The sequence below is a fragment of the Physella acuta genome, unplaced genomic scaffold (genome assembly GCF_028476545.2).
Source record: "Physella acuta isolate Inbredline_101_S28 unplaced genomic scaffold, ASM2847654v3 ptg000373l, whole genome shotgun sequence".
NCBI lineage: Eukaryota > Metazoa > Mollusca > Gastropoda > Physidae > Physella > Physella acuta.
The window spans coordinates 709,899-735,350 of NW_026731892.1; the positions used below are offsets into that span (position 1 = coordinate 709,899).

Sequence of the window (25,452 nt, forward strand, 5' to 3'; positions counted from 1 at the left end):
AAAATGTTAAAGAACTATTTCAATTTTAAATACATTTTTATTTCTTATTAGGAGTTCCATTTAATAAAAGGTTATTGTACTTACATAGGCTTAAAATAGTTTTTGTTAGGTATATGTACATGCTTAAAGAAACATATAAATGCTTTGGAATAAATCTTTGGTTACATTATGTTTTTGCAATTAATGTGAACTATTTGATTATAAATAATTAGAGTAAAATAATTCTCTGTGTTTGTTGTTTATTACACAAATAATTTTTATAGAATAGGTATTAATATATGTTTATAATAGAAAATATGTTCCTTTATTTAATTATTAATTCTTGTTTTTAACTCAATTGAAATTTTTTTACAAAATCTCTTTCATCAATATATAGTTTTTACTTAAAAATCTTAATTTTTTTTCAGGTATTGGAGGAGATTCGCAGAAGAGATATTGTGGAAGAAGTAATCAGCCCATTATTTTTTATTAATCTGGTTTTAAATGTCCCAGTTGCAACAACACAGACTCATTCTCCCTCACACGGAGATAAGAAAAACAAACCCTCTAAAGTCAAATGGTCACTGGAAGGGGATCAGACAAATTCTGCTGAAATTTTATCAGGTTAATTTTTTATGGTATTTATGAAAGCCTATGTCATACAACAGAAATTAATTTTAATGCAATGCATGTTTTTTTTTAAATTAAATCTTTTATGCTTTAATTTTTGTTTTGTTTTTTCAATGATGAAACCAAATTACTAAATTAAATTCAGTATTTGTTATAATTAACCCATTGTTACTATTAACACCATCAGATTCAGACTCAGAAACAGAGAGTGAATATGAGACTGGGGATTCTGAAAGTGAGGATGAAGATTTATCAGATGATCAGACCAAAGATATCAGGGAGGACAAATATGCTTACCCTGCAAAAAACAAGGAGTAGGGCACATTTTATAAATATTTTTTTTACTGTACTCTTTGTTCAGACACAGTAGAGCTTACTCATTCAGAACATACTGTATGTAGTTTACTCATTCAGAACATACTGTATGTAGTTTACTCATTCAGAACATACTGTATGAAGTTTACTCATTCAGAACATACTGTATGTAGTTTATTCATTCAGAACATACTGTATGTAGTTTACTCATTCAGAACATACTGTATGTAGTTTATTCATTCAGAACATACTGTATGTAGTTTATTCATTCAGAACATACTGTATGTAGTCTACTCATTCAGAACATACTGTATGTAGTTTACTCATTCAGAACATACTGTATGTAGTTTACTCATTCAGAACATACTGTATGTAGTTTACTCATTCAGAACATACTGTATGTAGTTCACTCATTCAGAACATACTGTATGTAGTTTACTCATTCAGAACATACTGTATGTAGTTTACTCATTCAGAACATACTGTATGTAGTTTACTCATTCAGAACATACTGTATGTAGTTTACTCATTCAGAACATACTGTATGTAGTTTATTCATTCAGAACATATTGTATGTAGTTTATTCATTCAGAACATACTGTATGTAGTCTACTCATTCAGAACATACTGTATGTAGTTTACTCATTCAGAACATACTGTATGTAGTTTACTCATTCAGAACATATTGTATGTAGTTTACTCATTCAGAACATACTGTATGTAGTTTACTCATTCAGAACATACTGTATGTAGTTTACTCATTCAGAACATATTGTATGTAGTTTACTCATTCAGAACATACTGTATGTAGTTTACTCATTCAGAACATACTGTATGTAGTTTACTCATTTAGAGCTGACATTATTTAAACAAGAAAAAAATTAGTTTTGTGCAGACTTAGACACCACATGGTAAAGAAATGAGATAATATTTTAATAGAATAAAAGTGTGCTAATTTTAAAACAAGGTAACTAGGTCTTACATATAATTAATTTAATTATAAAAAGTATTTAGAGAAAAAAAAAATATCAATAAAAAAGCAAGGAGAAAAAGGGTGTCTTAAAAATCACTTATTTCTTGTTATAGGGAAGCAGCACGCAGCCGCAAGTCCACCGTTAGCCTGTCTCCCAGTGCTGCAGATTTTAGGTCCAGTCTCCAGTCAATTGTTTGCTACTTTGAGGATACTGTCAGTAAGTTCCCTCTGTTAACATGTTTTTCAACCTTTGGCATTCAATCAATCAGTCATGCCATTCGGGTCTTTTTTTTGGTCATAACTTTCCACCATTTGTCTTGGTCCTCTGCTTTTCTGAGTAGTTCTGAAATGGGCAGCACAGTCCAATCCATCCAGGGCATTTTATGTGATGTGTCTAGGGCTAAGTGTTGTGTTGTGGTGCCCATCCCTCTCCATGCCTGACCACAGCTGGATGCCTCCATCTAGGTGGTTTCCCTTAGTCCAGAAGTTTTTCTAGGAACTTTTGCGTCCTGGCCCGTGACCTTTACTGGAAGGTCATGTGCCCAGTGATGCCATGTAAGCATCACCCCCTCACATGAGTTGCTGTTAGCTGAGGCAGTTTACAGAGTTATGGCACTTGCAGCCACAAGTGTGAGCTTTAGGGGATAGATGAAGCCCAGAAGGAGGCTGTTCACATTATCTAAATATAATTGTGTTAGAGGGCATGTTGCAAAATGTAATTTTTTTTTAAATTATGTTTTGTTATTGAAACTGTCTATTAAAGCCTAACCTTATGAACGATCAGTTCAGGTAACTCCAATGCTGAGAGAACCCAAACTGGCAGTTTTTTACTCCCCACCAAAGCATGATCTCAAGCTCAAGTTTGATGAGGAGGAATCTGAAGATAAACAAGAGCAGCAGCATGCATGGCCCAACCTTGACCTTATATTGAGGGAAGACCCAGAGTATCAAAAACTACTTGCTGGGATGTTTAGCTACTTAGATCTTGAGATGGAACTCTTGCAGCAGTTTTCTGAAGTAAATCTTAACTAACATTGTGTTTGTATTGTACTTGTTTACAATAGACACATTTCTTGTAAAAATAAAAAAAAAGATTTATGGGAGATAATTTATTTATTACCTCCCTTGATTTTACTCACCTGCTTCTTTTAAATATGATAACTGATTACCTTTGTTTATTTTTAGAACTATGAGACCTACTGTCAGATGGTGGATCAGTCAAGGAAAATGCATGTGGAAGAAGCTATTGCCAAAAATCCTTGGACTGCTGATGAGTTTAATCAAGTATTAGGAACCCATACAGAAATGGTAGGGAACACATAAAAAATTGTTTTATTTTCTATTAGGAACATGTACAGTATTTTTATAGGAATTTATACATAAAAGGTAAAAAAATAAAAAGATTCAACAGAGACTCATAACAATGTAAATAAGAACAGTTAGTTTTGTAGTATGTACACATACATTAAGAAATCTTACTTGTATATTTTATGTTTTTTATGATAACAGATCCGTCGCATGGGTAAAATGGTTGTTTCACATCGTATAGCCATGGTCCAACTGCAGGGAGAGGCATTTAAAGAATCCTGTTTGCCATTTCCCCAAGCTGTGGTGAACGCTGTCAACAAATGCTTGCCAATCATTGCCAACAAACACAATGATGATCTCATCTCCATCATCAAGGTAAAAAATTATCCATGATTGCTGTCCAATTAGTTTAAAATTTTGCTACATATGATATAACTAACTATAAACCTGCTGGTTAATTTCATTATTGTGTTCTTATATTTAAATTAGGATGTAACCTTTGGAATTTTCTTTAAAAAAAAAAACTTTATGATCAAATTTTTATCTCTTATCACTTCATTAGATTTCTTAAAATGAAAGATAATCTTCAATAAGATAGCTGTGAAAATAACTTTTTGTATTTCTGTATTTTTATATTCATGAAGAGTAACTTCAGTTTTAAAAATCACATCATGTTAATTTTTTGTTATGTCTGCTCCCCTCCATAGGGTGCATCCAAGCGCTTAGACAAGACAATAGTTTCAGTGGAGGAGTTTGTGGATCACTTGTCATTTTTAGGGCGCATGTCCACAGAGTTGCCTGCTCTTGAGAAAGAATATGATGTAGTTAACAAAATGTTTACCATTGCTAAATCTTACCAAATCTACATCAAGCCCGAAGAAATGGCTCTGTACCAAACCCTTGCACCTAGCTTTCAACATTTAAAGGTAAAATAGAAGATCAATAATTTAACCAATATTCACAAATAATAATTAAGCTAATTCACAAATATCTATGATAAAAAAAACAAGTATTAAAATATTCAATAACTAGCTTTCTTCTCAGCCCAAATTCCCTACACCAAAGACATCATAATTAAACTTTGACTTGCTGCTTGTGATTTATTTGAAATAACACTGAGCTGACATTTTTCTCTCTAGACAACCATCTTGTTCTGTGAAGCTAAAAAAGATGACAACATCAGGAAATTCTCATCTCAACTGGAAACTTTGATCAACGACATCCGAGCTGCCCTGATGGACCTGAAGACTCGAGTCCACGACCCAGAGCTCCTGCACATTGACACACACCCCCTCTCAGCTCTGGAGACCACACGCTTCCTGCAGGAGGAAGTGAAAGTTTTGTCACTCAAGGCGCGCAGCTATGCCAGTTACCAGGAACGTTTTGGCTCATCCATGTCTAAACAGAGGAAAAATTATTATGGAGAGTATGTGTTAAAACTTTTTTTAATTGTTAAAAAACTGCCTGTAAGGTGATATTAGATAAAAATTGCCTTGAATCTGGTGAACTTTTGAAATTTAGAGCATGTTTTACATGTGAACTTTAAACAAATTAAAGGTTAAAAAACTGATGAAAACTTGCATCAGATAGTTTTTTATTGGTTCAATACAACTATTTCTCTTGAAAACATTTGTTCCTGCTAAATCATATTGAAATATTTGAAATCTGCCCATAATTGCCCAAAATTCAATACAATTTTGCACTGCGCTAGTAATATTATTAGTTATCGAAAAATAGACTATAATTATGCTAGCTTAAAATTATTAGATTCTTAATAAAATAAATTAAAAAGAATAAAAAATATCATGGATGTTTCCTAAAGAAAAATCCAAATAATATTCCTGTTTGTTTCCAGTTTGATATTTACGGAGAAGAAATCAGAAACCAGTGTTCAGCATATATTCATGTTTTTTTTCCAGTTTGCTATTAACAGAGAAGAAATCAGAAACCAGTTTTCAGCCTATATTCATGTTTTTTCCAGTTTGCTATTAACAGAGAAGAAATCAGAAACCAACGATATATTCATGTTTTTTCCAGTTTGCTATTAACAGAGAAGAAATTAGAAACCAGTGTTCAGCCTATATTCATGTTTTTTTCCAGTTTGCTATTAACAGAGAAAAAATCAGAAACCAGTTTTCAGCCTATATTCATGTTTTTTCCAGTTTGCTATTAACAGAGAAGAAATCAGAAACCAACGATATATTCATGTTTTTTCCAGTTTGCTATTAACAGAGAAGAAATTAGAAACCAGTGTTCAGCCTATATTCATGTTTTTTTCCAGTTTGCTATTAACAGAGAAAAAATCAGAAACCAGTTTTCAGCCTATATTCATGTTTTTTCCAGTTTGCTATTAACAGAGAAGAAATCAGAAACCAGTGTTCAGGATATATTCATGTTTTTTCCAGTTTGCTATTAACAGAGAAGAAATTAGAAACCAGTGTTCAGCCTATATTCATGTTTTTTCCAGTTTGCTATTAACAGAGAAGAAATCAGAAACCAGTGTTCAGGATATCCAAGCAGAACTGAGTGAGATAGAACGAGATCTCACGTTACGTGCTTTGCTCTGGGAGTCACTGGAAGAATGGGAAAAACTTGTTGAGGAGTGGAAGGGTACCCCATTTGACTCCATCAATGTGGAGGCCTTACAGAAGAGTGTCAACAAGTTTACACAAACTGTTTACATGTTAGAGAAAGGTCAGTTGTAACATCAGCACTGAGTTTTGCAAAATCTAGAGATGCAGTTCTAATTGAATCCGTTTTTCAAATTGATTTGTTTTAAATATTTAAAATAAAATGTTATGATCTTATTTATGCTGTAATGATTTAAAAGACTTGACGTTTTTGTTGAACACCAGGCCTCCCACACAACCAAGTTGTCCCCAGGCTGAAAGACAGAGTCCTGGACTTCAAACAAGGCATGCCAGTCATCACTGCTCTCCGTAACCCTGCACTGCGACCTCGACACTGGGAAGAGATACAGCGGGTGATCAACAAGACAATAAGCAGGGACAAGAACTTCACTCTGGGCAACTTGATTGACATGAATGCAAGTTGTCTTTTTTTTTATCCTTTCCAAACATACAACATTGCTTGTATTTTTACATTTATTTCTAGAATGTATTTGATGTTAATGTAGAACTAATGAGATTTTGATTTGTTTAACAGATCTTCAAGTATAAAGAAAAGATTCAGGAAATAGCAACCACAGCAAGTAATGAAGCAACACTTGAATTGATGTTGCAGAAGGTGGCCAGATTTTTATTTTTTTAAACTTTAAATTTTTATTTTTTTTCTTAAAACTTTTTCAAATATTTACTTTTTTATTGTTCTTAACTCACTTAAGTTATTACAAATGTATTTAAATTATATTAGCAACCACAATAGCAACCACGGCAAGTAATGAACCAACACTTGAATTGATGTTGCAGAAGGTGGCCAGATTTTTATTTTTTTAACTTTAAAGTTTTTTTTTTCTTAAAACGTTTTCAAATATTTACTTTCTTATTGTTCTTAACTCACTTAAGTTATTACAGATGTATTTAAATTATATTATTGTATTAGTAATTTATAATATAAAGTTGATAATTAATTTAGCATCTAGTACTTGAATGAAGATATGATTTTTAAATGCAGGTGATTGACCTGTGGATGAGCACAGATTTCCGTTTGGTGCCGCATGTTGGGAGAGACACCCTGGTCATTTATGGAGCAGACGACATCATGGCACAACTTGAAGAGAGTCAGGTCACAGTGGGCACCATCAGAGGCTCCAGATACATTGGTCCTATTAAGGTTTCAGTCTGCTTTATTTATAGTTATAGAACCATCAGAGGCTCCAGATACATTGGTCCTATTAAGGTTTCAGTCTGCTTTATTTATAGTTGTAGAACCATCAGAGGCTCCAGATACATTGGTCCTATTAAGGTTTTAGTCTGCTTTATTTATAGTTGTAGAACCATCAGAGGCTCCAGATACATTGGTCCTACTAAGGTTACAGTCTGCTTTATTTATAGTTGTAGAACCATTATATGCTCCAGATACATTGGTCCTATTAAGGTTTCAGTCTGCTTTATTTATAGTTGTAGAACCATCAGAGGCTCCAGATACATTGGTCCTATTAAGGTTTCAGTCTGCTTTATTTATAGTTGTAGAACCATCAGAGGCTCCAGATACATTGGTGCTATTAAGGTTTTAGTCTGCTTTATTTATAGTTGTAGAACCATCAGAGGCTCCAGATACATCGGTCCTATTAAGGTTTCAGTCTGCTTTATTTATAGTTGTAGAACCATCAGAGGCTCCAGATACATTGGTCCTATTAAGGTTTCAGTCTGCTTTATTTATAGTTGTAGAACCATCAGAGGCTCCAGATACATCGGTCCTATTAAGGTTTCAGTCTGCTTTATTTATAGTTGTAGAACCATCAGAGGCTCCAGATACATTGGTCCTATTAAGGTTTCAGTCTGCTTTATTTATAGTTGTAGAACCATCAGAGGCTCCAGATACATTGGTCCTATTAAGGTTTCAGTCTGCTTTATTTATAGTTGTAGAACCATCAGAGTCTACATTGGTCCTATTAAGGTTTTAGTCTGTTTTATTTATAGTTGTAGAACCATCAGAGGCTCCAGATACATTGGTCCTATTAAGGTTTCAGTCTGCTTTATTTATAGTCGTAGAACCATCAGAGGCTCCAGATACATTGGTCCTATTAAGGTTTCAGTCTGTTTTATTTATAGTTGTAGAACCATCAGAGGCTCCAGATACATTGGTCCTATTAAGGTTTCAGTCTGCTTTATTTATAGTTGTAGAACCATCAGAGGCTCCAGATACATTGGTCCTATTAAGGTTTCAGTCTGCTTTATTTATAGTTGTAGAATGGAAATTAGCAAAAATTTTGTAAAGTTTTGTTTTAGAAAATGTACCCAATAGACTTATGAAAAACTGATTCATGTTTTTGTTTAACTCTCTCTGTGTTCAGGCTCAGGTTGAAGAATGGGAACGTAAGCTGCAAGTTTTCTCCCGTACACTGGATGAGTGGTTAACTTGTCAGAGGAACTGGCTATATTTAGAACAAATTTTCAGCACTCAAGACATTCAACGGTGATAATTGCAATTGTTTTCTGATTTAAAAGCAACAGTTTATGCTCTGTTATAAATTAAAGATATTTTTAAAAGCCAAAGGTGTTTGTCCCAGAACCATGACAAAACATTACAAAATGTTCCTGTAGGCAACTCCCAGCAGAGTACAAGCTGTTTATGACAGTGGACAAAGCCTGGAAAGACATCATGAGAAGAACAGAAGACCGTCCCAATGCCCTCAAGTCAGCCATCACCCCTGGGACACTGGACACACTACAGATGTGTAACGCTAATTTAGATAAAGTCCAAAGATGTCTAGAGGTAAAACTCTTCTTGTGCTGTTCTTTGTTAATTTTTAAAAGTTTAGAATCACATAAAATTTGCAGCAAGCATTTTTTCCCCATAAATTCCAGTATTGACTTAGTTGAAACATCAAGAATATTTTTCAGTTCACTACAACTTTAGTCTGAGAAAAAAGGTTTCTCTTTGTTGCTAAGTGAATACTTTGTTTTTAATACATTCAAAAGTTTGTAAAACACTTAAGATGTTTTGAAAAATGTATTTCTTTCAGGATTACCTAGAAACTAAGCGGTTCGTTTTCCCAAGGTTTTACTTCCTTAGTAATGACGAACTCTTGGATATTCTGGCTCAGTCTAAGGATCCCAATGCTGTACAGGTAAGCAGAAACTTTGATTTAATAAATTAAACGTCTAAAATCAATCAATTGGGGACTAACAACTTTAAAAACTAAACAATGTTTGCTACCCTTTTCAAATATTTTAACAGCCTCATCAAGAAAAACTTAACAATATTTGCTACCTTTTTAAAATATTTCAACAGCCCCACCTCGGCAAATGTTTTGGCAACATAAAACAGTTGGACATTCAGTTTTTGCCTCGCCAGCCCCCAACTGTTAAATCCATCATCTCTTTTGAAAGGGAAACAATATCTATGCCCAGGTAAAACACTAATTTGTTGTTTTTATTTTTGTTTAGCAGAAACATTTTAGTTCCAATAATTTTTAGATGAACTGCCAACTACACAATAAGTTTACACAAATCTTTTGAACTACTAAATCTGTTACTGTTGTCACTTGTACAGGAATGTAAGAGCAAGAGGTGCAGTAGAACAGTGGCTGGGTATTGTTGAGGCTGGCATGTTTGAAACGGTCAAGAAGTAAATCACCTTTTTTTAGATCTTTTCAGTTAAAGGTCTTCCAATAAGGATTCTAACAACCTTTTCAATCGTTTTTATCATTTTATTGTAAAAAGTCTTAAATATTTCATGAATTTTCAGTTTAGTATAAAACTTTGTTTTCTTTAACTTCTATAAAGGCACTTGAAAATTGGATTGTCTGCATGGCAAACTTCCACTTTAAAGGACTGGGTTCTAAAACACCCTGGACAAGTAGTTCTTACAGTAGTAAGCTCATCAGATTTTCCAAGATATATTATTTTAGTTTTTTTTAATTGTTTGAAATAGCAAAAAAATTACAATCCAAGAATTGTTAGTTACATTTTTTATTAATGATTTTTCTAAAATTAACTCTACACAGATGCAGATCATATTCAACAAAGATGTCACAAAATCTTTGGACTCTGCTGATTCTAGAGTAGCTTTGGTATCAACTCAGGAAAACATGGTTGACCTGCTAAACCAGCTGGCAAGTTTTACATATGCCAGTTTGCATGGCTACCAGAGAATGAGCATAGAAGCTCTTCTAACAATAACAGTCCACAACAGAGATATCATTATAGATATGATACAGAAGAGAGTCAGAAAAAAAGAGGATTTTGAATGGAAAAGGTACTAATTAAAAATTAAAGAAAAAATTTAGAATCAAATTTTTTTGTTTTCAAATTGTGAAATAATTTCTTTTCTTAATGTATCCTAAATTTGTGTGTGTGCAGACAACTCCGTTACGAGTGGGATGAAACAAGCAACAACTGCCAAGTGTTACAGAGCAATGCTCACTTTCAATACGGCTATGAATACCTGGGGTGCTCCACTCGTCTGGTCATCACACCCCTGACTGACAGGTGTTACCTGACACTGACAGGGGCCCTGCACCTGCATCTGGGTGGATCCCCTGCAGGGCCGGCAGGCACAGGGAAGACAGAAACAGTCAAAGATTTAGCCAAGGTGATTGGGCTCTTTAAATAGAGATGATTTAATTATCAGGTATGCTTTAATAGTTTGTTAGATTCACATTTCTGTATGTTTTAATCTGTTTTATTTTTGACAGGCTCTAGGAAAACAGTGTGTTGTCTTCAATTGCTCTGAAGGGCTGGACTATAAGGTGAGTTATGTGTGAGATGTTACTTTGAAAAATTGATAAAAGATTACTGCGCTCTACTAGCTTAACAAGTTAAAACAAAATTAAGGAAATGAGATATTTATTTAATATTTATTTGAGAATAAAATGTTTTGTTTCTAAATTTAGATGTTACTAAATTTAGATGTTACTAAATATAGATGCTGGGCAAGTTTTTTTCTGGTCTGGCCCAGTCTGGTTCCTGGTGCTGTTTTGATGAGTTTAACCGCATTGACGTGGAGGTGTTGTCTGTGGTGGCCATGCAGATCCACACCATCAAGTCTGCTAAAGACGCTCATGTGCCCAGATTTATATTTGAAGGCAGGGACATCAAGCTCAACCCAACTTGTGGCTACTTCATCACCATGAACCCAACGTAAGGCTCCTTATGTTTTATGTCTGGTTGTTTTTGTGTTGTCATGTTTTCTGTCAAGTAATTTTTTTTGTTGTCATATTTTCTGTCAAGTAATTTTTTGTTTGTCATGTTTTCTGTCAGTTTTTTTTGTTTGGTCATGTTTTCTGTCTGGTTTAATTTTGTTTTCCGTCATGTTTTTGACAGTGTTCATCATTTAATGTCACATTTATTTTTTCAAATGTTTGCTGCCATGTTTTAATTAAATGTAGGCTTGATTTTTTTTGTGACATATTTTCTTACTCCATCAAAGTTTTTTGCTGAAGAATGCCCATAACAATTGCAAATGATTGAAACATGCAGGTATGCTGGGCGTGTGGAGCTCCCTGACAACCTGAAGTACCTGTTCAGACCAGTGGCCATGATGGTGCCAGACTACACCCTGATTGCTGAGATCATGCTGTTCTCTGAAGGCTTTACGGCAGCCAAGTCCCTGTCCCAGAAGATAGTCAACCTGTACCAGCTGGCCAGCAAGCAGCTCTCCCAGCAGGACCACTACGACTTTGGTATGAGAGCCATCAAGTCAGTGCTGGTCATGGCAGGCCATGGCAGGAGACACGTCCTGCAGCTGTGAGTAGTCAAATAGTGACAGCTGTTGTAGTGAGTAAAGTCTAATGGTAGAAATAGTGACTGGTGTTGTAGTGAGTAAAATGTGTTGGTAGAAATAGTGACAGCTGTTGTTGTAGTGAGTAAAGTCTGATGGTAGAAATAGTGACAGCTGTTGTTGTATTGAGTAAAGTCTGATGGTAGAAATAGTGACAGCTGTTGTTGTAGTTAGTAAAGTCTGCTGGTAGAAATAGTGACAGGTGTTGTAGTGAGTAAAGTCTGATGGTAGAAATAGTGACAGCTGTGGTTGTATTGAGTAAAGTCTGATGGTAGAAATAGTGACAGCTGTTGTTGTATTGAGTAAAGTCTGATGGTAGTAATCGTGTCAGGTCTTGCAGTTGTGAATAAAAGTTTTATGATATAAACAATTTTCAATTTTTCAATGTTGTTAAAAGTTTGATTACTAAAATTTAAACAGTGAAAACAGATCACAAGATTAAATATCCCATTTTTACAATTCTGCTTTTGAATACGTTTCTATTGCAAGGAAGTTTTATACTATCCTTTTTTTGTTCTGCACACTTTCAATCAATTTATACTTATTAAAATAAGTGGGTTTTTAATTGCTTAAATGATATCATGTAACTGATTATTGATGGTTCATTTTTCAGCAATATTTGCTTCTAATTAACCTAAACTTTATTCAATTTAAATCTTTGTTCAGAGACCTACAAAATAGCAAGAAGATCACAGAAGAAGATGAGTCATTTATTCTCATTCATTCCTTGCGAGATGCCAACATGCCCAAGTTTTTAGCTGAGGATGTTCCACTTTTTGAAAGCATTCTTGATGATTTGTTTCCTGGAGTTATTCCTCCTGCTAAAGATAATGGAACCCTTGAGGTAAACAATTTATCAAATTTCAAAATGGAAAAAACAATCAATGGTGTGTATTTGAAACATATTATTAACTTTTTAAACAAATTTTTTTGTAAACTGTTTGTTTATACAAATATGCTTAGTTGATTATTAAAATTCCATTATGATGGAAAAATAATATTTTATTTGTGAAAAATTTTTTGAGGTAGGCAGCCCTGAAATTACGAATTGTAGTTAGCAACTAGTTTTTCTTTATCATTAATTTTGTTTATTTTATGTTTATTTTATGCAATTCCTTGCTTAATTTGGTGTGTTGTACAAATTGTAGAAAGCTATCAGCATGTCCATCAGAGACCTGTCCCTCCAACCCTGGCCCAACCAGACGGAGAAGGTCAAGCAGCTGTACAACCAGATTATGGTCCGTCATGGCGTCATGCTGGTTGGTCCAACAGGGGGAGGTAAAACGTCTGTGAGGAACATCCTGCAGAAGGCTCTGGTGCTGCTGCCCATGCTGCAAGCACAGGCCAGCGACCAAACACACAGAGATGTCAACACGAAGAGGCAAAGTGTTTTCTATGTAAGTCTTCCCACTTTACATTGGGATTTTTTGCATGCATACTTGTTTCAAATATATAAAATAAATTAGCAATTATTGTATTAGGTTATTGGTTAATTTACTAATAAAAACAACAGTAAATCAAATTTAATAGATCATGTAGGTAGCAGTAGGAATATATTTGGGTTTTTTTTAAAAATGGATATTTGAATTGATAATAATAAACAAATGTGTATTAAAAAAATTGACTGATTGTTTGCAACTTTCAGGCTAACAAAGGTAAGAAAGGACACGTGGAAACATTCACAGTGAACCCAAAGTGTGTCACACTTGGTGAGTTGTATGGAGAAACTGACCCCAACACATTTGAGTGGTCAGATGGGCTTATAGCAAACGCCACACGCCAGTTTTCAAAAGAACTGTCCATCCCTATAGAGAATATAGATGAGGAGATGATGAGGGCCAATGAAAACCCTCCAGCTGGTCCTTTGTCTGAGAAGGCAGTCACCACCTTGCTCTCTACTCAGGTAATTCCAACAAGAAGTGTTTTTTGTGTTGGTTTGTTGTGAGATATTTTTGTGTGGGATTTGGTGTGAAGTGGGTTTTTTGTGTGGGATTTGGTGTGAAGTGGGTTTTTTGTGTGAGTTGTTTTGTGTGTAGTGTTGGATGAAGTGTTTGTATGAAGTGTATTATGGGAAAAGTGTTTAGTTTGAAGCATTATGCACTGCAACAATAGGTGTTATTTAAATTCATTTTTTGTATTTCTCATTTTAAGAGCATTATTGAAAAATACTTCTAAAAAACTTATGCATTATTTTTTATAAGTATTAACATTTCACTATATACATTCCAATGGTTTACAAGTGTCTTAATTCTTGTTTGGAAAAATAATAGCACGGCCCGGCAAAATCAAGTGGAAAACAAAAGAAAGAGAGAGAATCTGCAACTCCAGAGGATGGAGAGAAGGAGGTTGAGAAAGATGACGAGGAGGGTAAGGAAGGAAACAGCAGCATCACCAACTGGAGGTGGCTGATCCTTGATGGCCCAGTGGACACGCTGTGGGTGGAGAACCTGAACACAGTGCTGGACGATTCCAAGGTAACATACACATACATTTTTACATAATCATTTACATACACATTGACACATTACATACATATTTACATACACATTGACACATTTATATACACATTGATAAGTTTACAGACACATTTACACACATCTTCACAACATTAAAACACAGTATTGGACAATTTCAAGGTAACACTACACATTTACATGCACATTGACATGTTTATATACACATTTACATGCCCATTTACACACATTTACACACATCTTCACAACATTAGAACAGTGCTGTATAATTCCAAGGTAACACTACTCATTAATACCCGTCTTCACAACATTAATTTGAAAAAGTAATTTTTTTTTTAAAATGTAATTTCATTGACCTTAAGGACCATTGAATGTTCTGTTTGAACTTTATAACTAAATTAAAATTCGACCACACTTGTTAATTAAAGTTTGACCACTTTAAAAGGTCCTGTGTTTGGCTAGCGGAGAAAGAATTTCCTTAACTCCAGGCATGAGACTGCTCTTTGAGGTGGACAATCTTTCTAAAGCCAGCCCCGCCACAGTCAGCCGCTGTGCTATGGTTTATATGGTAAACTCTACTGTTTCTTCTCTGTTGTTTATATGGTAAACTCTACTGTTTCTTCTCTGTTGTTTATATGGCAAACTCTGCAGTTTCTTCTCTGTTGTTTATTTGGTAAACTCTACTGTTTCTTCTCTGATGTTTATATGGTAAACTCTGCAGTTTCTTCTCTGTTGTTTATATGGTAAACTCTACTGTTTCTTCTCTGTTGTTTGTATGGTAAACTCTACTGTTTCTTCTCTGTTGTTTATATGGTAAACTCTATAAACTCTACTGTTTCTTCTCTGTTGTTTATATGGTAAACTCTACTGTTTCTTCTGTTGTTTATATGGTAAACTCTACTGTTTCTTCTCTGTTGTTTATATGGTAAACTCTACTGTTTCTTCTCTGTTGTTTATATGGTAAACTCTATAAACTCTACTGTTTCTTCTCTGTTGTTTATATGGTAAACTCTACTGTTTCTTCTCTGTTGTTTATATGGTAAACTCTACTGTTTCTTCTCTGTTGTTTATATGGTAAACTCTATAAACTCTACTGTTTCTTCTCTGTTGTTTATATGGTAAATTCTACTGTATCTTCTCTGTTGTTTATATGGTAAACTCTACTGTTTCTTCTCTGTTGTTTATATGGTAAACTCTATAAACTCTACTGTTTCTTCTCTGTTGTTTATATGGTAAATTCTACTGTTTCTTCTCTGTTGTTTATATGGTAAACTCTACTGTTTCTTCTCTGTTGTTTATATGGTAAACTACTGTTTCTTCTCTGATTTAAGGCTATGGTTTATATAGTTATATTTTCTAATTAGATTTCATTTGGTCTAAATTTAAAGCTATACTTATTTACATTAAAATATGTGTAAAAGAAAATGTGTATAAAAACATTGGATACATGTGGTTGCTGCAATTGATTTGATACAAAAATTTTAACTGCAGGACCCAGTAGATCTAGGATGGAGACCTTCTGTTAAAACATGGCTGAATCATTTACCTAGAGATTTTCCTGAATCTGGAAAAAATTTCCTGCTCGCACTTTTTGATTCAAGCATTGACAAGGGTCTTAACTTTCTTCACAAATATAAAGAACACCAAGCAGTTGAGGCCCCTGACCTCAGCATTATTGGAACACTGTGTCATATTTTGTCAGCATACTTTGATTTCTTTGCTTCTCATGGGGGTTTTGGAGCTCAAGGTACTTTATAATTATATAAGAAATATCTCTAACAAGATATTTAATTTTTTTCTCCGGTAACTATTTAAAAACTGTTTGTTAATATTTTTTACATTAATGTTAAAGAGTGGGTGGATTCTTTTTTTTAAATTATTAATGGATGTATTTAGATGAGAAAGAAAAAGATGGCTCCCTGCAAGTCCAGAATGCTGATGATGATTTATCTAGTCCCATGTCATCTCGGGCTGGGGCTGGGAGTGGAGGGTCCAAACTCAAGCGGCGTCAAACAAAAAGACAAGTGAAGATGAAAGAGGAATTTGATATAGCAGACACTCTTCAAATCAAAAGTGCCAAAGGGTAGGCAGACTTGGTTTAACCTATTAATTTCATCAACACAATTTTATGTTAATAATTTGTTAAAACACATTTATGATTCACAAATTAGCCACAGAGCATTCATTATAAATAGAACCATCTAATATCTGATTTGTGTTTTATAAGCTGAGACACTTAAGCTATCAAATTATTTCTTTTCTTTGGTCTTTCTCTGGGAACATTTGTTTCATATATATGTGTACAAAAATAGCATGGGGCTGCTTTTTCCAGACCTCACTCTGAAAATGCCCCTTGCTCTTCATCCCAAGGTCATCTGTATGAGTTTGCAAAATCCTGAAATGCTGTTTGTTGGCATCTGGCCTTATATAGTTTTAATTAATGCCACCTCTTTGTATTTGTAAATCATACTTGAGTGAAATCAATACAACTAAAGCTTTAAAAAAATTTAGTAAGTCCAGTAAATAATTTTCCTAAATTTTCCTCAAATACTAACATTATAGATCAGAAAGAAAGATAGTTTACTTGCTAATTTTGCTCAAATACTAACATTATAGATCAGAAAGAAAGATAGTTTACTTGCTAATTTTGCTCAAATACTAACACCCCAGACCAGAAAGAAAAATGTTTTACTTGGAGAGGAACCCAAACCAGCTGAACAACCTGCTGGGAAAACTCTTTGTGTTCGCCTACACCTGGAGCATTGGGGGTGTGCTCAAGAGGAGAGAATTCATGGATGAAGATGACAGCAGCATCAAGAGAGCGGGGGCTATGGTGGAGAGGGTTGATATCAATAATGAGTTTGATAACTTCGCAAGAGAACTTTTTGATGTGGAGCCCCCACTAGGTAGAACCTTTATTGTTAAATGTCTAATGTTATAATGGCCAGATTTAAAAAAAATATTTTTGTAAAAAATATTACTTCCACTATAAATAAATAATTTGGCAGTTTCTATAAAGTAATTATATAAGTATACACATGCCCATATATGTATATGTTTGTATATATTTAACCAATCAAAACATTTCTTTTATTCCCTGCAGGAGTGAGGCTCCCTGCTGGTAACCGCAGCATCTATGGCTACTTTGTTGACACAGAGAGCGGATCTTTTGTACCCTGGGATCTTCTCATTCCAAATACTAAATCTTTGATTGAAAAGGGTGCAGTCATAACCATAGGTGACATTTTTCTTCATAGCTTAATTGTAAAGCTAATGTTCTATACAGGTATTTAAAAATCTTTATAGACAAATTTTGTTTTTTCTCATTGGTTTATATTTTAAAATTGCTTATACATCTTTAGGTGAGACGCTGGGTGTTGTATCTGACAAGAAGAAAAATGAACTAAAAGAAGCCGAAATAATTCCTACAGTGGATATTGTGAGGTTTACTTTCCTAACCAGTTTGTTGTTGCTCAACAAACATCCTGTTCTTCTGACTGGTAAGTTTTTAATGTCATTGCTGATTGTTGTTAGATAAAGCTGGTATGAACTTAGTAACATTTTAAGATGTGAGAATGCTCAAGTGATTTGAGCTGTCCTATTCTATAGGTGATTCTGGAGTTGGAAAAACTGCCATAATAAACCACATGCTGAAAGAGTTAGAAAAAGAGGGAGGAACATCGATGGAAAAATCCAGCTCTATTTTGGGATCTGTCTTACAGTACTCAGAGAAACAATCCAGTTTACTTGAAAATATCAGCAGTCTGACAAGCTTCCAGCCTGAGGCAGAGGACAAAACTATTGACATTTTTCTTGGGCGTGAGTATCCTCCCCTTGTGTCATTTTCTTGACGGAGGCAAGCTCGTAGGAAGCACTAAATATTACAGTTCATTGACAAAATATTTAAACCTTTCAGCCAATGGCAAGCAAGTAGGAATCATAAGTACCATAATACAGTTACAGTGTCAAAATATTTAAATATTTCATGATAATTTCTTTAATTTCCAGCCAAAGGCAAGCAAGTAGGAATCATTAGTACCATGATACAGTTCAGTGCTCAGACCAACTCTAAAAGACTACAAGCTCAAATCATGCTCAAGCTTATCAAGAAAAGCAGGACTTCAATGGGTGCACCAAAAGGCAGAAAGGTTGGTTTCAAATGTCAATCCACATTGTGGTGTTTATGTTATTGAACCACATGTGGTTTTAGTGACATAGCTATACATACAGAATAATTAATACAAGTTGGTGTGGAAATTTGTGTAGTTTTGTGTTTAAACATTTTTATAAAGTCTAACAAAAAACTTTGTGCAGGTAATAGTTTTTGTGGATGACCTAAACATGCCAGCACCTGAGGAATATGGGGCACAACCTCCACTGGAACTGTTGAGACAGTTCTTAGAAATGGGAGGATTTTACGACACCAAAAAGATGGTTTGGAAGGTAAGGGGCTCAGTGTAAATGAACTAAGTGGTGAGGACTGGGTGGTATAGAGATCTAGTGTAACCAGTTTTCTGATAGAAAAATCATGTTTTGTTTTAAGTCCCCTGGAATTTGCCTAAGTCTACAGACCTGCTTTGTGTCTAGCACATATCAGGAAAATGAAAGGGGCCCTAGAAACTAGTGAGACGGTATTTGATTGAAAGTGTTAAACTTTTCTTTGTCCATTGAGCTGTGTCATTATAACTAGGCATGTACTAATGTACATGTCTAGATGTCATTATACAGATCAATATTTTCTCTGATAACCTTTATTTTAAATACAGCTCAGCTATATTAAAAAATATATAGTACATAAGCTTGATTTGTTTTACAGGATATTTTAGATGTGACTTAAATTTTAATTTGCTTTACAGGATATATTAGATGTGATCTTAGTGGCCGCCTGTGGCCCACCGGGCGGTGGAAGGAACCCAACCACTCCCAGACTTCTTAAACACTTCAGGTCAGAGGTTAAATATTATTTTTTTATATTTTCAGGTGATCACATTTCGTACACAAATAATTGTTCTCTCAGACTGTTTTAAAACTGTTATCAGATTATAAATATTTTAGAATGTGTATGTTAGAAACTTTAAAAATGAAATTTTTTTCCCCTTCTAGTTTATTTGCCCTGCCACAGCCATCCACCAAATCACTGCAGCACATTTATCAAGTACAACTTGGGCGCTTTCTACAAGAAGGAGAGTTCATGCCAGAAGTAGTTGATTGCTTATTTCCCCTGGTGTCAACTAGTATTGCTCTATACTACAACATGTGTGCAGTAATGCTCCCCACTCCAACCAAATCTCACTACACATTTAACATAAGAGATCTCTCAAAGGTCAGTTGCTCCATGGGAATACAAAACTTTCTTAAAGGTTTACTAAACATAAAACCAATTTACTTTTGATTTGTCAAAAAATATATTAATTATGTCTTCTAAATTGCTTGTATAAGAATTATGAATATATTTTGTTTATTATAGTTTTAGATTAGTTTTCAGGATGATAAAGTAGAAAAATTTGAGATTCTTCTATTATTTTATTGAATACAAATAATGAGAAAAATTCAACTTTTGTTTACTGTATTTAATTTGATAGGCAAACTAATTTCAGGTGATCATCGTAAGGTGAGAAATATCAAGTGTAAAATAATTTGTATATGAACTTTAATGAAGCTTTTCTACTTATCACTTAGAAATGATTACTTTCATTTTGTTTATGGAATATACTATCTTTTTTAAAAAAAGTTTTATAATTTACTCTTCTAATTTCCATTTTAATAATTGTTTTTGACATTTTTGCAAACAATGCATTGTAAAGATTTTTTTTTGCTACTCTGTTTTGAAAATTTTTATATTGTTCCATGCAGAAATTATGTGTAAATTTTTAAAATTTCTATGTTGTTCAGCACATTTGATTATTGTTCGTCTGGTGCATGTTTTGTTCTTAATACAAAATGTTTTGTTATTAACATAATCAATTTTTTATATGTTCTGTTTGCATCTAAATTTGATTGGCAGGGTGGGTAGAGACAGCTGCTGTTGGTACTAGTGATAATGTGATCTGTATAGAGTTTAATGAGTTCATGCAAAAATATTGTTTAAAATTTGAGGGGGGGGGGGGGGGGGGGGGAAAGAGGAGGAAAGAGAAGATATTATTTCAAGGGGAGATAACAAACGACTTATTTTGCAATGTTTTGAATTGAAAAAAAATCAGTAAAATAAATAAATATTTTAAAAATAAAAAAAACAATTATAAACTTAGTTTTTTTTTTTACTTTACTAACACCAGGTAATACAGGGTATGCTACAAGCACATTCCTCTGTTATTATGGGGAAGGAGAATTGTGCTCAACTGTTAGCTCATGAAGCTACACGTGTCTTCCATGATCGCCTCATCAACCATGAGGACAGAGAAGTTTTTTTCCAAATACTTGCAGACAACTTGCATGACTATTTTAAAGTAAGTTTGAGAGTTCTTCATAATAAGCATCTGTATAATGATGCATTTTCTTTTATTGAATAATGATCGATAAATAAAAAACTTTAATTAGAATAGAAATGTTGAGTTTGAACTTTTTATTTGAAGGTGAGATGGACGCCACAGAAACTAATGGAAGAGTCTGTTTTATTTGGTGACTTTTTTGAGATGAGTGAGCATGGCTCTGTCCACAAGGTGTATAGACCTCTGGCAGACAAGAACAAGATTGTCCGTGTGTTGGAGGAGTATCACATGAGGCTCAGCATGGGAGATGTTGTAAGTTTTTGTTTACTTCTTGTATGAGGCTCAGCATGTGAGATGTTGTAAGTTTTTGTTTGTGTGTTGTATGAGGCTCAGTATGTGAGATGTTGTAAGTTTTTGTTTATTTATTGTATGAGGCTCAGCATGGGAGATGTTGTAAGTTTTTGTTTATTTATTGTATGAGGCTCAGCATGGGAGATGTTGTAAGTTTTTGTTTATTTATTGTATGAGGCTCAGCATGGGAGATGTTGTAAGTTTTTGTTTGTGTGTTGTATGAGGCTCAGCATGGGAGATGTTGTAAGTTGTGGTTTACTGGCCATATGAGGCTCAGCATGGGAGATGTTGTAAGTTTTTGTTTATTTGTTGTATGAGGCTCAGTATGGGAGATGTTGTAAGTTTTTGTTTACTTCTTGTATGAGGCTCAGCATGGGAGATGTTGTAAGTTGTTTTTTTACTGGTCATATGAGGCTCGGTATGGGAGATGTTGTAAGTTTTTCTTTGTTGTATGAGGCTCAGTATGGGAGATGTTGTAAGTTTTTGTTTGTGTGTTGTATGAGGCTCAGTATGGGAGATGTTGTAAGTTTTTCTTTGTTGTATGAGGCTCAGCATGGGAGATGTTGTAAGTTTTTGTTTATTTGTTTGGTGTATGAGGCTCAGCATGGGAGATGTTGTAAGTTTTTGTTTATTTGTTTGTTGTATGAGGCTCAGCATGGGAGATGTTGTAAGTTTTTGTTTATTTGTTGTATGAGGCTCAGTATGGGAGTTGTTGTAAGTTTTTGTTTATTTGTTGTATGAGGCTCAGTATGGGAGATGTTGTAAGTTTTTGTTTACTTCTTGTATGAGGCTCAGCATGGGAGATGTTGTAAGTTGTTTTTTTACTGGTCATATGAGGCTCGGTATGGGAGATGTTGTAAGTTTTTGTTTATTTGTTGTATGCGGTTCAGTATGGGAGATGTTGTAAGTTTACTGGTTACATATTAACTTTCATAATTGTGCAGATGGACCAGCTTGTGTTCTTCAAGGATGCTGTTGAGCATGTGGTGAGGGCAGCCAGAGTCTTCAGACAACCTGGTGGACATCTTCTGCTGGTGAGTCTTGTCATTCATCTGTATCTGCTGGTCATTGGCTGTAACATCTTGACATGTGTATCTGCTATGTTGTGTCTTTAATATTTTAGCATTCAATTAAAAAAAATGTATATATATATATATATATATATATATATATATATATATATATATATATATATATATATATATATATATATATATATATATATATATATATATATATATATATATATGAGTGTGTGTATGTGTATGTGTGTGTAGTAACTATTAATAAGTTTGATGAACAGATATAGTTTATCTTACCCCCATGCTCCTTAAAATTTCACTTCAGTTTATTGTTGGTGAGTTTATTTAGTGGTGAGTTGAGTTCTCTACCCATGTCTCTGTATTTGGATAGCTTGATATTTTTACAAGACGTTTATGCTGTTTAGAAATTCTACAATTCTTCAGTGTTTCTCTTTTAACCTTTTACCACATTGTTGTGTTCTGATTAAAGCTTTGTGTCATAACATCCATTGTACTTGTAATTGTCCTGTGGTTCCTACCATTCTGTCTATATCAATGCTAGTTGATCCACAAAACCACAGCTGATATTTACACTACTGCTATGTCTTGTGTTTCTTACCATTCTGTCTACATCAATGCTAGTTGATCCATCTAACCTCATCTGATATTTCCACCACTGCTATGTCTTGTGTTTCTTACCATTATGTCTATATCAATGCTAGTTGATCCATCTAACCTCTTCTAATATTTCCACCACTGCCATGTTGTAGGTGGGTCTGGATGGGACGGGCAAGTCCACCATTGTCCACCTGGCCAGCTACATCAGCCACTGTGAACTCTTCAGACTCAAGCTCCACAACCAGTACGGCATGACGGAGTTCAGGGATGATTTAAAAACATTGTTCATGAAGGCAGGGGTCAAAGGTGTTCCATCTGTTTTCTTGTTGACTGACGCTGACATTGTGAAGGTAATTTATAAAACTGACGTCATTATTTTTATGTAGGGTCAAGTGTTGTTGTCTAGATGTTTTAATCACTATAATTTTATCATGCACATGGATTTGTCAAAATGTTCAATAATGTAAACAAATCTTATTTTTAAAATTTCTAATGCTTTTTTTAGGAATCTTTCCTTGAGGACATCAACTGTATTCTAAATTCCGGAGAAGTTCCAGATCTGTTTGACAACGAGGAGCTGGATGGAATCACGATGGAGTTGAAGGCCGCAGCCACTGAGGCGGGGGTCCCAGACACCAGGCCATCAGTCTATGCTTTTTTTGTACAGCAGATCAGGCAGAAGCTGCATGTGGTCCTCACCATGAGTCCAGCTGGTGAGTTGAGCTTAATTGAGCTTAAGTTATTTGAGTATCACTGCTGGTAAGTTGAGCTTAATTGAGCTTAAGTTATTTGAGTTTATCATTGTGAGAGTCCTGCTTGTGAGGTGAGCTTAATTGAGCTTAATGTATTTGAGTTTATCACCTTGAGAGTCTTGCTGGTGATTTGAGCTTAATTGAGCTTAAGTTATTTTGGTTTATCACTGTGAGAGTACTGCTAGTGGGCTGAGTTTCCTTAGCCTTCTCTAGGTGGTAAGTTATCTGTAGCCTATTTTTAAAATTAATTTTTATCAGAAAAATCTTTGTTATATCTAGCTGTATATTTTAATAGAGAAAATACAGCTCTTTAATCAGAAATTAAAATATTGTTGTTATTGTAAATTGTAAGTTCAGAAAATTGCCAGATCTATTATAACATAACACAATGATTGGTTGGTCCAAAAACTAATTCAATTATGTAATTGTGTTTAGCTAATAGTTTCCACCCCATACATACTTTTGTTTCCCAGCCTGTGGGTGTTATGACTTATTTGTGCCCCTTGTATTCTAGTTTCTCATCCTGTGGGTGTTATGACTTATTTGAGCCCCTTGTATTCCAGTTTCCCAGCCTGTGGTTGTTATGACTTATTTGAGCCCCTTGTATTCCAGGGGAAAAGTTTCGCCAGCGCTGCAGGATGAACCCTGCTCTGATCAACTGCTGCACCATAGACTGGTTTGATGACTGGTCCGATGAGGCCATGCTCAGTGTTGCCAGGGTTTTCTTTGCCAACACTGAGTTCATTGCCAATGAGATCCACTACAACATTGAGGTAAAAGTTAGCTTTTATGCCTGTCACATGTCTGTTTCCCTCCATTCTGATTGGTCTAAAATGTTTATTTTAAAAATACAAGTTATTGTTTAATATAAAAGGACAAGAAATGAATTTAAAATTATCTTAAAGCTTTTTAAAAATGAAAGTAACAACAATTTATTTTTAGCTTTAATTAAACTTATGTTGAATGAACAGGAGCTAAAAGAGAGAGCTTCACACATATGTGTTGGAATTCATAAGAGTGTGGCAGAGACTAGCATCAAATTTTGGGAGGAGACTCGCCGCAGATACTACTCAACCCCAAGTTCGTACATGGAACTTATACGTCTGTACTCACGTATGTTGAAGGATAACAAGCAGGAGTTTATGAATAACAGGTAGGATTCATCATGAGTTACATAATTTGATTATATGAGTTAGTTCAGAGAGTTTATTAAAAAGTCTGATAATTTTCTTTTAGTTTGAAGAGTGTACAATGTAGTCCAAAATATTTTACTGTCAATAGAGATCTAGAATATAGTACATAATATTTATTGTCCATTGAGAACTAGAATATAGTACATAACATTACTGTCTATAGAGACCTAAATAATATTACTGTCTGTAGAGACCTAGAATATAGTACATAATATTTATTGTCCATTGAGAACTAGAATATAGTACATAATATTTATTGTCCATTGAGAACTAGAATATAGTACATAATATTTATTGTCCATTGAGAACTAGAATATAGTACATAATATTTATTGTCCATTGAGAACTAGAATATAGTACATAATATTTATTGTCCATTGAGAACTAGAATATAGTACATAATATTTATTGTCCATTGAGAACTAGAATATAGTACATAATATTACTGTCTATACAGACTTAAATAATATTACTGTCTATAGAGACCTAGAATATAGTACATGTAATTACTGTCCATAGAGACCTAGAATATAGTACATAATATTACTGTCCATAGAGACCGCCTCCAAACTGGTCTAACAACATTAACCAATGCCTACTCCATGGTTGGAGCCATGCAAGAGGAGCTGGTGTCTCTAGGGCCAATCATACTTGCTAAAGCCAAGGTAAATACAAAACCTGCATTCTAAACAACATTTCAAAATAGCCAGATATGTTCGACCATTTAAAAAATATAATTTTTCCATTCAGGACACAGAAAATCTGCTGCAGCAGTTGGAAGAGGACAGGCTGGCAGCTAAAGAGGTGCAGGACATTGTCTCACAGGAAGAGAGCATCATGGCTAAGGAGATGCAGATAGTTCAAGATTACGCTGATGTATGTTGTTTTACTCATACACTTCACTGTGGTGTCAATATTCTAACAATCATCTTGGATAGATGAGAAATTCAATTACCATATCCATTAAAAATCTTTATAATGCGTTCATACTACTTACTTCAGT

The 25,452-nt window shown here is 34.3% G+C and overlaps 1 protein-coding gene across 1 annotated transcript in view; it reads left to right on the forward strand.

Annotated features, from left to right (window-relative positions):
- Positions 1–25,452, forward strand: part of LOC131941782 (dynein axonemal heavy chain 6) — a 46,007-nt gene that overhangs the window by 5,266 nt on the left and 15,289 nt on the right. Inside the window, exons 15-61 of the mRNA XM_059301286.1 lie at positions 408–603; positions 797–923; positions 2,011–2,114; positions 2,682–2,914; positions 3,083–3,205; positions 3,407–3,580; positions 3,913–4,131; positions 4,345–4,631; positions 5,673–5,899; positions 6,061–6,251; positions 6,371–6,451; positions 6,839–6,997; positions 8,181–8,302; positions 8,431–8,602; positions 8,853–8,957; positions 9,122–9,240; positions 9,383–9,457; positions 9,616–9,703; positions 9,837–10,087; positions 10,192–10,423; positions 10,527–10,580; positions 10,757–10,971; positions 11,311–11,577; positions 12,278–12,455; positions 12,760–13,008; positions 13,257–13,514; positions 13,882–14,085; positions 14,531–14,653; positions 15,577–15,832; positions 15,982–16,168; positions 16,756–16,991; positions 17,189–17,323; positions 17,448–17,585; positions 17,695–17,904; positions 18,094–18,233; positions 18,400–18,528; positions 18,942–19,030; positions 19,189–19,408; positions 20,361–20,531; positions 20,658–20,825; positions 21,809–21,898; positions 22,657–22,854; positions 23,010–23,217; positions 23,869–24,029; positions 24,228–24,409; positions 25,006–25,114; positions 25,200–25,325. Of these exons, the coding sequence (XP_059157269.1) occupies positions 408–603; positions 797–923; positions 2,011–2,114; positions 2,682–2,914; positions 3,083–3,205; positions 3,407–3,580; positions 3,913–4,131; positions 4,345–4,631; positions 5,673–5,899; positions 6,061–6,251; positions 6,371–6,451; positions 6,839–6,997; positions 8,181–8,302; positions 8,431–8,602; positions 8,853–8,957; positions 9,122–9,240; positions 9,383–9,457; positions 9,616–9,703; positions 9,837–10,087; positions 10,192–10,423; positions 10,527–10,580; positions 10,757–10,971; positions 11,311–11,577; positions 12,278–12,455; positions 12,760–13,008; positions 13,257–13,514; positions 13,882–14,085; positions 14,531–14,653; positions 15,577–15,832; positions 15,982–16,168; positions 16,756–16,991; positions 17,189–17,323; positions 17,448–17,585; positions 17,695–17,904; positions 18,094–18,233; positions 18,400–18,528; positions 18,942–19,030; positions 19,189–19,408; positions 20,361–20,531; positions 20,658–20,825; positions 21,809–21,898; positions 22,657–22,854; positions 23,010–23,217; positions 23,869–24,029; positions 24,228–24,409; positions 25,006–25,114; positions 25,200–25,325 (7,986 nt within the window). The remainder of the gene's footprint in view (positions 1–407; positions 604–796; positions 924–2,010; positions 2,115–2,681; positions 2,915–3,082; positions 3,206–3,406; positions 3,581–3,912; positions 4,132–4,344; positions 4,632–5,672; positions 5,900–6,060; positions 6,252–6,370; positions 6,452–6,838; positions 6,998–8,180; positions 8,303–8,430; positions 8,603–8,852; positions 8,958–9,121; positions 9,241–9,382; positions 9,458–9,615; positions 9,704–9,836; positions 10,088–10,191; positions 10,424–10,526; positions 10,581–10,756; positions 10,972–11,310; positions 11,578–12,277; positions 12,456–12,759; positions 13,009–13,256; positions 13,515–13,881; positions 14,086–14,530; positions 14,654–15,576; positions 15,833–15,981; positions 16,169–16,755; positions 16,992–17,188; positions 17,324–17,447; positions 17,586–17,694; positions 17,905–18,093; positions 18,234–18,399; positions 18,529–18,941; positions 19,031–19,188; positions 19,409–20,360; positions 20,532–20,657; positions 20,826–21,808; positions 21,899–22,656; positions 22,855–23,009; positions 23,218–23,868; positions 24,030–24,227; positions 24,410–25,005; positions 25,115–25,199; positions 25,326–25,452) is intronic.